Raw genomic sequence first — 12,570 nt, forward strand, 5'->3', positions numbered from 1 at the left:
AAAGAGCGGCTCCTGTCAGGGATGGACTTGGATGGACTGCCTTGGTGCCAGAAAAACCTTCCTGAACGTGTAACTAAACATCCCATGGTAGGAGAGACATGGCGAATGGCCTAAAAAATCTTTTGTGAGCATCCGATAGCGCCTACCCCCTGACCACTTACTCCGGTAATTGGGAATCCTGACTTTAGCCTGGGATTGAGCGACCCCAGACTTCAAGAGCTGAAGGGGAGCGACAGAAGTCAACTTCGCCACTTCACCAGGAATGGAAAGTGGATGTCTAGGGAAAACATGAATGATCCTCTATTGGGAAGCCTCTCCTTCTGGCACAAGCTCCAATTAGCTCACTTTATTAAATCTCAGCCCGCTCCGGCACTTTTTTAAGAATCTTGACTTCTTTTGAGACTCTTTGCTCAGAACAAGAGCCAGTGCGTCATGCTATCTCGTTATCGTACCAACTTCTGATCACACCCCCCCAGGGGTACAGACCTCCTTATATAGCCAAGTGGGAATGAGACCTGGGTATAATGCTATCCAAGAGACAAGAGGAGAGAATTATTCTCTTCACGTATAAAACATCGATATGTGCCAACCAACAGGAGGCAGGGTTTAAAGTGCTGTCACAATGGTACTATACCCCAGTTAGGTTGCCCTGGATGTTCCCGCAGAGTTCAGACCTGTGCTGGAGGTGTGGGGAGGAGGCAGGCACTCTCCTCCACATCTTCTGGTCTTGTAGGCTCCTGACACTTTTCTGGAATGAGGTCCATCGCATCACACAGAAGTTCACAGATCGAGAGCTGCCCAGGAGTCCTGAGTTCTTCTTAATACACCACCATGAAATACCGAGCAAGGCATACAGGAAATCAATCCTGCCCCTGCTGGTCACAGCAGCGAAAAGTTGTATTCCCCTGCTCTGGAAGCGGACAGAGCCCCCGGGAGCGGCAATGTGGTTGAAGAAGATAGCTGATGTATACAACATGGAGGAACTTGTGGCAACCGAGAGGGGACTCAGAGAGCAGTTCCTCAAGAAGTGGTTCTATGGGTTCTATGGGCTTTTTCTACTCTGAGGAGTTTGCAAGGCAGGTGGCATAAAATTCTAGAGACTGGTCTATTCGAGAGGAACACTGTAAAAACCGATGGTAAGGCTGGATGAGGGGTCCCCCCCATCATCACTTTTCTCCCTATACCTTCCCCCCTCTCCTTCATCCTCCCCCTCTCCATCATCCTCCCCCTCTCCTTCATCCTCCCCCTCTCCTTCATCCTCCCCCTCTCCTTCATCCTCCCCCTCTCCTTCATCCTCCCCCTCTCCTTCACCCCCCCTCTATTTTTCCCTCTCTTCTCTCTTCTTTACTTTTTCTGTATTCTCACTTTGTCTAATTCTCTCCTAACTTTTCAACAGCATTGACGACCCATAGGTCGTGCTTTCCTACACAGTAATTATCTAAAAATACATTTAATCTCACATGAGACATAATGAGCTTCTTAACCCAGAGTTTGGCTACCCAAATTATGATTACTCTGGATTATAAAAAAAAAAATAAAAAAAAAAAAAAAAAATAGTAAAGCCTTACTGTTAGATTTACATGGTCTGACCAGTCGAGACGTTCCTATAACACGAACAAAACTGATATGTCTTTTGTATCAATGTATGCTGAATGTTGATATCCTATGTTTTCGTAAATAAAGAATTTACAAAAAAAAAAAAAAAAGAAATCTCTTATAAATGGACAACTTTGTGTGTTTAAAAAAAAAAAAAAAAAAAAAAAGCGTTTTCATTTTTTTACACATTTTCCAAAAACTTCGGGAAAAAAATGAACCGTTCAAAAGACTCATTATGCCTCATAGATTTTACGTTGGGGTGTTAGCTTTCCAAAATGGGGTCATTTTGTGGGCATTTCCATTGTCCTGGTGCTCCAGGGTCTTCAAAAGTGTAATAAGTGGTTGAGAAATTAGATGTGCAATTTCTGATCCTAGAATGCCTGGAGGTGCTACTTGCATGTTGGGCCTCTGTATGTGGCCAGGCTGTGTAAAAGTCTCACACATGTGGTATCGCTATACTCAGGAGGAGCAGCAGAATGTATTTTGGGGTGTGTCATTGTAAGTATGCATGTGCTGTGTAAGAGAACTAACTTGTTATTATGACAATTTTGTGTTTAAAAAAAAAAAAAAAAATCTTTATTTTCCCAAGAATTGTGGGAAACAATTACAACTTCAAAAAATTCACCATGCCTCTTACTAAATACCTTGGAATGTCTACTTTCCAAAAAGGGGTCATTTGGGGGGTATTTGTACTTTTTCCTGGCTTGTTGGGGTCTCAAGAAATGAGATAGGCCGTAGTACATCAGGTGTGATCAGATGTGATCAATTTTTAGAATTTTGTCTTTATTCAGCTGCCATGAATTCTGGTTTGAGTGCCAGTCATGTGCTGTTGTCAGATATCTTTTTTTTTTTTCAATAACATTTTTATTTTATTCTGTTACCACAGTTTACATTGCATAAAATACAACGGGTGAGATATTTAGAAAAGTGTGATGTTTAGTAATAAACAAACAGGTATAAGTACATGAAATGTTTTCCTTAGCGTGCTGCGAGAGGGATACGGCCCCCAGGTCAACCCGGTCACCACATCCCCCCAACACCACAGGCCAGGAGCAAACCTCCAATATCTAGTAACAAAAGCAACTTTTGTAATAAGAACAAGAGAAGGGGAGGAAAAGGGAAAAGGAAAGGAACAGAAAAGAAGGAGTAAAGTCACCTGAGTGAGTCAGTGATCCGCTTATAAGGAGTCCTCCCGGAGGTGCCACAGCTCCCAGACTTTATCATGTGCTTCCAATCTGTCTTGCATCCTGGCCGTCATCTTCTCCATCAGCTCTATATCTTTAATCCTCGCATAAAGTGCTTCAGGGGTGGGGGGGGATTTCTTTTTCCAATTTAATGCTATAAGGCATCGTGCTGCCGTTAGAATGTGGCGTATTCGTTTTTTATTGGTTTTGGAAAGCTTTAGTGGGGACAAGCCTAACAGGAAAAATTTGGGGGTCATAGGGAGTGTTTTTCCCAGGAGATTGGTCAGTAACTGTTGAACTTTTCCCCAGTAGGTGACAATTTGGGGGCATTCCCAGTAGATATGGAGAAGGGTACCCCTGGCTCCCGAGCACCTCCAGCATCGATCTGAGCTAGTGGGGTAAATGGCATGGAGTACATCAGGGGTCATGTACCCAAAGAAGATTATTTTGTAAGCGTTTTCCTTATATAGGGTACAAATTGAGCTTTTCGCTGCCTGGGACCATATCACCTGCCATTGTTCCGTGGAGAGTTCCTCCTTAAGGGCTTTCTCCCATTTAACCATATAGAGGTGTTTGCCTTGCTTTTCTGTTGAGTAGGAGTTTAAAATTTTGTAGATATCAGAGATCAGTCCCCTCTGAGTCAAACCTGCCATAACCAGGGTTTCAAAGGGGGTTAAGGAGGAAAATCGCAGGTCAGGTGCTATGGTCAGGGCATAGTGGCGGATCTGTAAGTAGCTATAAAAAGCTTGGCGTGGTATATCATGCTTAGTTTGGAGTTTGGAGAAGGCTAATAGTCTACGTGTTCTAGGATCTACTATGTTGCCGAAGTGGAACAAGTTTCGGGAGGACCATGGGTAAGACATCTGGTGTGTGAGGCTATCCGGCACTTTGGGGTTGAATATAAAGGAGGTTAACAGCGATTTTTCAGAGGAAAGGCCATGCGGGGAGCGCAGTGCTTTCCACGTTTTACGGAGTTGGGACATAGCTCCTAGTAGACATTCAGGGGGCACCTCCGCATCCGCACACCAGAGCAAACTATTTGGGTGGGCTGGGGCCATCCAGATCTTCTCGATTTCCGTCCACTTATTATAGGACCACTGGGTGGACCACGAGATTATAGCTTTGAGTTGAGCGGCTTGATAGTATTTAAGCAGATTCGGTAAAGCAAGGCCACCATCAGACCGAGACGCCATAAGGACTGATTGGGGTATTCTGTGCCTTTTATAATTCCAGACAAATTTAAGTATATCTGTCTGAAGTTTTCTGAGATGTTTGGATGGGACTGGGATGGGCAGTGTTTGGAATAGATAGAGTAATTTTGGGAGGATTGTCATTTTAATGGATGTTATTCGTCCCAGTAGGGAGAGGTGATGTTTTTTCCATCTGAGGAGCATGGTTCTGATAGAATGAAACAGGGGGGGGAAATTTTCCTGATAGAGTGTTGCGAATGTTGGAGTAATGTGGATTCCCAGATATTTTAAGGATATAGTTTTCCAGTGATATGGGAAGTTGGTCTGTAGATGTGCGACCTCCGGTTCTGGGATATTTATTGGGAGGGCTTCTGATTTGGATGTATTAATTTTATAGCCTGATAGTGCCCCATATTTATCAAGCTCGGCGTGGAGGTTCGGGAGGGATATTCTAGGTTGCGTCAGGGTCATAATGATATCGTCAGCAAACAATGAAATTTTAAACTCCCTACCGCGAACTGATATCCCGTGAATATCTGGGTTCCCCCGGATGTGGGCCGCTAGAGGTTCTACGCATAGTGCAAACAGTAGGGGAGAAAGGGGGCACCCCTGCCTTGTACCGTTGTGTATTGGGAACGGGGCCGAAATGGCAAAGGGGGTTCTGACCTGTGCAGTGGGGTTGGAGTATAGGTGTTGCACCGCTCGCAGGAAGGGACCTTTCATCCCTATGTGCTGTAGGGTGGCAAACAGAAAGGGCCAACCTAAACGGTCAAATGCTTTTTCGGCGTCTAAGCTTAGAAGCAGAGACGCCGAATCCTCCCTGTTCGCTACATCCACTAGGTCAAGCACTTTCCTCGTGTTATCTCCCGCCTGTCTAAGTGGCACGAATCCTACCTGGTCTTTATGTATGAGAGAGGGGAGAACTACATTCAGGCGAATTGAGAGTATTTTCGTGAAGATTTTTAGGTCGGAATTTAAAAGGGCAATGGGTCGATAGTTGGCACATAATATGGGGTCTTTATCTGGTTTGGGGATTATGGTAATAAATGATCTTTGCATATCAGTTGGGACCGGAGTGTCCCGAAGGAAGTTGTTAAATAGTCTGCTCATATGAGGGAGTAGGAGCGGAAGAAAAGTTTTATAGTATTCATATGGTAGGCCGTCGGGACCCGGCGATTTACGGGATGGCAATGATTTGATCGCATGTTCTATTTCCTCTTCTGTGATAGGTGCGTTTAGGGCCTCTAAGTCTGTGGATTGTAGGCGGGAGACACCACTTTGTTCTAGATAACGGTGTAGTCTAAGTGAGAGCTCTGGGGCGAGAGGATTTTTTGGGATGTCAGGGTTGTTGTAGAGGTCGGTGTAGAAGTCTGCAAAGGCATGTGCAATATCTTTGGGATGGGACAGCAGGGAGCCCTTTTTATGCTTAATTTGGTGGGGGGTTGCATTAAGGGAGTTCTCCCGTAGTTTTTTTGCCAGCAAGGAATGTGCCTTGTTTCCCTTATCATAGTACACCTGCTTCAATCGAAGCAAGGCTTTTTCCACTTGGCCCAGTGCAAAGTCCCTTAGTATCGTCCTAAGTTTGATAACCTTCCTGAGGAGGGGTATAGTCGGAGATGTTTGAAGCTGCGTGTCTAGAACCCGTAGTTCCCTCTCAGTTCGGTGTTTCGTGGCTAATGCATCTTTTTTCATGGCCGACGATAGAGCTATGCATCTACCCCTGATGACCGCCTTATGGGCTTCCCATAGTGTAGCAGGAGAGATGTCAGGGGTGTTGTTTTCTTTGAAGTAAAATTTCAGGGAAGATGTTATTTCCGTGGTTGACTGAGGGTGTTGAAGGAGAAAAGTGTTTAGTCTCCAGTTACAGGGTCTAGGGTTGGGGGACTCCACATCTAGTGCAAGAGTGATCGGGGCATGGTCGGACCAGGAGATTGGAAGCACCTTGGCCTCTCGAACTATTCTAAGAGTAGAGTTGTTAACAAGAAAGTAGTCAATCCTGGTGTGGGTTTTATGGGGAGCTGAGTAGAAGGTGTACTGCCGATCCCCCGGGTGGAGGGCCCTCCAGGCATCGAAGAGGGCATGTTTTCTAAGTAGTTGGCGAAAGAGCTTCGAGTCCCTGAGGGCTCGAGCTGACGGTGCCCGGGGGTCCACCACAAGGCGGTCGGCATTTGTGGAGTGTATTAGATTAAAGTCACCCCCCACCACCAGGATCCCATGTTCCGAGCGGAAAAGACGTGTAAACATTTTAGATAGGAATCTATGTTGTTTGACATTAGGTGTGTACAGAGCGCACAAGGTGATCTCCCGTGACCTCCATTGACCCCTAACAATAATATAGTGACCATGTGGGTCTCCATAGTGACTCTCATATATAAATGGGGAACCCTGTTTAATGAGTATGGCCACCCCTGCCCGTTTATGTGGTCCTGAGGAAAGGTAGCTGTTTGGGAATTGCCTGGATGCGAAAGCAAAGGTGCCCCCCCTGTCAAAGTGGGTCTCTTGGACAAATATAATATCAGCGCCAGACTGTTTAAATTCCTTCAGTGCTAGATGCCTCTTTTTATTGGAGTTTAGTCCGTGTACATTTAATGAAAATATCCTAGCCATGGTCTCTAGTTGGGAAAGGGATGGGGTTTATGTTACCTGGATTGAAGACGACGGCCATGGATCCTGGGACTGGAAGCGGGCAACCCCCGGCGAGGGGTCTGGACCCAGTCTGCGGTCCATGTGGAGAGTCACTCAGGGACAAGGGGTATAGATTAAGAGAGGATGAGACTAGAAGAAAGAAACAAAGGTTAGTGTTAAACAAAACAAGGCGAAGCCTAAGGAGTGTTTTCAGCTGACCTTGAAAGGTCAATGGACCTAGGTCAGTACGGTTTCCCAAGGATCCGTCCAGCCCCGCTCCAACAGAGCAGGCCAGACGGGTGCAAGGGAGCCCTAGGTTGATCATACAACAGGATATTACCAAAATTATTGTGACAATCATCACTTAACTAGAGGGGAGGGGTTGGTGACTTAAAGGAAAAAAAAAAAAAAAAACACCTTCCCTCCCAAGCCTCAACTGAGATATGCCCATATAGTAAAACAAAATCAAACTTAGAAATGAAAAAACTGGGGCAAAAGATTGGGGATTGCATGAATAAGGTGTCCAGGACAGATCTATCAGCCTAGTGCAATGGCTGAGCATCTATATATTTAAGTATCCAAAAAAGAAAGAAAAAAGTGTTCAAGTCAGCCGTTTCTGGATTTGGAACTCTTGTGAGGGGTGCCTTCCCTCCGGTTGCGGTTAGAGGGGGGAACCTTCTGCCACATTGTAGGCGGCGGCGGTGGAGTGGTTACTAAGTCCCAATCCGGAAGTTGAGGGGGGCTGATCCCCAAAGCGTCACAGAAGTTGGTTAGATCTTCTGGATACCGTAGAACAGCAGATCTGCCTTGGTTCTTGGCTGTAAGGGTGAAGGGAAATCCCCAACGATAGGGGATGTTTTCTTCTTGAAGGATGCGTAGAAGAGGTTGCAAGAGTCTGCGCTTCTGTAGGGTTATCCATGAGAGATCTGGAAACAGTTGCAGGTGTGCATCTTGGAAGGTTATCTTACGTGTCAAGCGGGATTGACGCATAATGTCCTCCTTTAAGGGGTATGAACTTATTCTGCAAATAATGTCCCTCGGTTTGGAAGTAAGATTCTTGGGGCGAAGGGCTCGGTGGGCCCTGTCCATATCTATACGGTTGGTTAGGGGGTCCCCGAGTAGGTTGTTAAATATGTGTTGCAGTTTGTTGTGGATATCTTCCGGACCGTCCGTCTCCGGCACTCCCCGCACTCGAATATTGTTTCTGCGCCCCCTATTATCCAAGTCCTCAAGGTGGCGCTGCATTTCTCTTAGTTGGATACGGTGGTCTGCTCCTTGAAGTTGAGCTCTATGGGCTGCTAATTTAGCTTCTTGGATTTCTTCTTCGGCCATCTCTACCCTGTCAGCTAGGTGTTTGAGGCCTGTTTGTAGTATCTGTATTTCTGAACGACAGGTGGATTTTACATCTGCAATCAACTGTTTAAAGTCATCTTTGGTGGGCATCGCCTGTAGATAGGAATACCACTCACTAGGGAGTGGGTGATGGGGGGTTGGCAGTGGATTTTGCTGTGGCATTCGTTTGCCTGCGTGCTGGTGCTGCACTTGTAGCGCAGCGTCATCCCGCATGGTGGGTATGGGCTGTGGGGATGTGTTCCATCTGTTTCCCCAGGGTTGGTCCTGGGTATGTAAGGGGACCTCTGTCTCTTCTAGAGCATGATAGTGGGGGGCAGAAGCTGGGTCCCTTCGGTCTGAGTGGGGGGGGTGTGTGGCCTGTTCCTTGGGTATGCTCAGTGCTTGAGAGAACGAAAGTCTCTGCGTTTTAGGTGGGGGTGAACCAGGCGTGAGGGTTCTGTAGGCTGTTGCGGAATCATCCGGTCCTAATGAGGTGTGGGATGCCGGGAATTTTGGGCCAGGTAAGGCCGGGAAGTCCGCTGATAGTTCAGAGGATGATGGGGAACCTGGGGCATCCCCTGTCAGGCAGGGGTCTGAGGCTGTCCGCAGCAGGCGCGGGAAGGCCTCCGAGCATTGAGTGTAGAGGGAAGGAGGGGGGTCAAACATGGCGGCTGGGGGATCACGTGGCGAGGTCCCGGGATGGTCAGGGCTAACTATGCTCACCGTTCCCCGAGAAGAGGAGATGCCTGTGGGATGTTGTAAGGCTGGCGGAGAGCTGATCTGATCTCGGTGCGGGTTCGGGTCCGACTGGGAGAGCTGCGTGGTGAGCCTGGAGCGGGCCGCCGCGGCCTCCGGCGCCATATTGGCTGTGCTGCTGGACGGACCGTCGCTTTGTGAGAAGAAGGACCGGAGGTCCGATGATGAGCCGGGTGGTGGCTGTGATGACCCCCGCGCTTTAGCGGTTCGGGGGGCCTTAGATCTGCCCATGTAAGTGTAGCGGAACGTCCCCAAAAAGATCTTTGGCTGCGGGCTTAGGAGGAGCAGACGGCTCAAGCGTCCATCTAGGTCGGCTTCCGGTCACGCCCCCGTGTGATCAATTTTTAATGATTTGCACCATAGCTTGTAGACTCTATAACTTTCACAGAGACCAAATAATATACACTAATTTGGGTTATTTTTACTAAAGATATGTAGCAGTATACATTTTGGCCCAAATGTATGAAGAAAAATGATTTCTTTGCAAAATTTTAAGATAGAAACTAAAAAAAAAAAAGTGTTTTATTTTCAAAATTTTCTATTTTTTTGCTTATATTGCAAAAAATAAAAAACCCAGCGGTGATTAAATACCACCAAAAGAAAGCTCTGTGAGAACAAAGTTATAAACATTTTGTTTGGATACAATGTAGCATGACTGAGTAATTGTCATTCAAAGTGTGGGAGCGCTGAATGCTGAAAATTGGTCTGGGCAGGAAGGGTGTATAAATGCCCTGTATTGAAGTGGTTAAACTGTAAAAAAAAAAATCACAAATGTAGTAACTGTTTAGTGTTTGTGTGTGTGTGTGTGTGTGTGTGTGTGTGTGTGTGTGTGTGTGTGTGTGTGTGTGTGTGTGTGTGTGTGTGTGTGTGTGGGGGGGGGGGGGGGTATTCTAATGCTTTCAAATTCAGTTTTGTTTAAAAAAAAAAAAAAAAAAGCTCCAGCTGCAATGCTTACTCTGCTTGGTCTTTCTTTGCCCCCCCCCCCCCCCCCAAGAATGTAATCTTCATAGCTAGATGATGCTCCTATTCCGGGTTTGAATAACCAAGTCCGGGACCCAACTCTTTTGGCTACATCTTCCAGTGATCCAGGGCTCACAGAAGAATGCTGCAAAGAGTGGCTCCATGTCATGATTTTGACTCCACCTGCTGCATGTTGCTACACCTGTATAAACATCTTGGTGACAGGGAGTTAGCTAGCCAGAGCTCCTTTTTGCGCTGGTCGTGTTACACAGTTACATGTTTTATTGGCATCCATAAGAGGTAATCAGTTTGCTTTTGGTGTGAAAAAGTGTCAGTGCTATATTGCATAGCATTATGCTGTAAATACTTCTTAATTGTAAGGCTTATTTTTTTTTTGTCTTGTAAAATAAAGCATTCATAAAAATGTACTTTTATGCTGGAAATGATTTGTCACCCTATGGTGTTTGCTTACAGAATTTTAAGGGTCAACATTTTTCTCTTACATGTTTATTAAAATCATTATTTGGCTAGCTTACAGCTATGATATAAGCAATTGTCTTTATGTTCTAGAAGTGTTAGTACTGAAATACCTGCTTGTCTGGTTTTAGTTTCTTTCCTCATTTCATCCTTCCTTCTCTTTTTTGTTTGTTTTAATAGCTCGGACCAAATAATATGGCTTCTGAAGATATCTGCGAGCTGGCCGATTCCCTGGCAAAGACTAGGGTGGGAGGGGGAGAGCTAAGCTTTAAAGGAAAAACTCTGAAGCTTAATACAGCTGAAGATGGTAAGTTTTTTTTTTTTTTATTTTTTTTTTTAAATGTATAAATACCTTTTTAATCACAGTTTTGTTAAAATGTTTGTTAACCCAAAAAAAAAAATAGATCCTGTTCCCTTTAAAGCATATTTTACAGCACAGTGCTTGTGCCGTATAATTTGGCCCCCTGCATACTGATCCTGCCTTTGACCCTCCCCTCTGCAAATTGACCACGATAATCATGGCTGTTTGCGTGATTCCGTCATCTGCAGCTCTCCTGTGCCTGTGTCTCTATCATCCCCCCCCCCCCACTCCTGCTCTCGTATCTGCTATTAAATTGTCTTATCCCCTCAGTATCATAATAACATGTGTCCCTGTGCCTGTGTAATGTAAAAGAAATCTGCCGATCTGTACCTGTATAAGCATCTCCTCCCGGCGCTCAGCTGATTGTCGTCACTCTTACTCTCCCTCTCCTCCCCAGCTGACGTCAGCGGGAGGGCTCGGCCCCGCCCACTGCAGCTGTGAGCCGTAGAGAGGAGAGGAATAAGCTGAGCGCCTGGAGTGGAGCTTATATCGGTACAGATCGCCAAATTTTTTACATTGCACGGGCACAGGGACACATGCTATGGTACAGAGGGGATAATACAATTTAGTAGAAGTGGGTTAACAACCACTTAAATGTATCTTTATGAAGCACTAACCCCCGAAGGAGCTGCTGAATAAATTTGGGCTTACCGTTACCATCTTCACAGTGTTCATCATAGGGGTCCCATAGCAGATATTCAATTGAGGACCCTGGCTCCAACACTTAATCATTATTTCCAAGTTTTATTGAAGAAACAAAACATGCAATAGCAGAGTAGAGGGTAAAAGGGATTCAGATACCTTGAATTTTGCGGTTAGAGATAATTCCTATATCCAGCGAGCAGCAGCTCCACAGCTGGAATTAGCAACCATCGGATAGGTCTCTCTCACCAACCTAGCAGCCGATGCAATGCTTGATTATAGTCTCTGCCACAGACCTGACAATCTTGAATAAACTATTTGCTGTGCTTGATCCCAGATGCGTCTCTGACTGAGTTCCCAGACTCTTCTCAAGATACCAGCCTTATGCTCGGTCCTCTCCTGAAGAGTCCTCCCCTGATTGCTACAATCCCTTGCTTCCTCCCGCAGGCCAGGCAGCAAAGAGACCATCTTATGGATCAATTGGCTACTAAAACTTTAGGCCTTCTTCTAGTAGCTGAGCCTTGGGTCTGCCGACCCCAAGGCAGAATTTTAGGCAGCAGCAATTCCCCCAAGCCAGGAGGGCCATGAGGTCAGGAAGCGCGAACCCCAAAAAAATGGTGTCTGCTCCTTAACCACTAGCCTACCGCCGACTGTCATATGGCTCTAGTTCTGGGCGGACGTCATATGACGTGAGCCCATTTAAACGGGGCATGCGCGCGATCGTGTGCGCGCAGCCCTGTACTGTCGGTGGCGGCGTGTCACCAAGACACCGTTCGTCACTGACGGGGTGAACAGCCACAGGGCATGGCTGTTTACCTTGTGAACATCACGGCCAATCACGAATGCTAACTTCCGAATTGCACAGCGCATGCGCGTGATCACGTCGGTGGCGGCATGTTCCCGGGAACACTGCTCGTCACCGACGATAGTACACAGCCATTGGCCAGGGCTGTGTACCACGTGATCGGCTGTGATCCAGTCACTAAATGTAAACATAGAGCTGTCACTAGCTGTTACCAGCTCTTCTCTCCTCACACATCGTTTCCACTGTGAGGAGAGAAGAGCTAGGAGAAGTGAGTTACAGATCTATGTTTAGTAGTGTCTGCACCAACACCACCCTGTCCCATCGCCCCTCCCAATTGTCATCTGTCACCCAACAGTCATCCCATAAAAGTGCACCTGTCACATAAGAGACTGCCATCAGTGGTGCAACCGTCACCCATCAGTGACCGTGCCCTGTCACCCATCAGTGACCGTGCCCTGTCACCCACCAGTGACCGTGCCCTGTCACCCCTCACCCGTCACCCACCAGTGACCGTGCCCTGTCACACATCACCCGTCACCCACCAGTGACCGTGCCCTGTCACACATCACCCGTCACCCATCAGTGACCGTGCCCTATCACCCGTCACCCATCAGTGACCATCAGCGGTGCACCCGTCACCCA

General features: G+C 46.7%; 1 protein-coding gene across 4 annotated transcripts in view; it reads left to right on the forward strand.

Annotated features, from left to right (window-relative positions):
* Positions 1–12,570, forward strand: part of RANGAP1 (Ran GTPase activating protein 1) — a 388,853-nt gene that overhangs the window by 58,081 nt on the left and 318,202 nt on the right. For all 4 annotated transcript variants that reach the window (XM_073592640.1, XM_073592641.1, XM_073592639.1 and 1 more), the window contains one exon: positions 10,301–10,427. In XM_073592640.1, the coding sequence (XP_073448741.1) occupies positions 10,316–10,427 (112 nt within the window). In that variant the 5' untranslated portion in view covers positions 10,301–10,315. The remainder of the gene's footprint in view (positions 1–10,300; positions 10,428–12,570) is intronic.

The sequence above is a fragment of the Aquarana catesbeiana genome, linkage group LG07, assembly GCF_042186555.1.
Source record: "Aquarana catesbeiana isolate 2022-GZ linkage group LG07, ASM4218655v1, whole genome shotgun sequence".
NCBI classification, from domain to species: domain Eukaryota; kingdom Metazoa; phylum Chordata; class Amphibia; order Anura; family Ranidae; genus Aquarana; species Aquarana catesbeiana.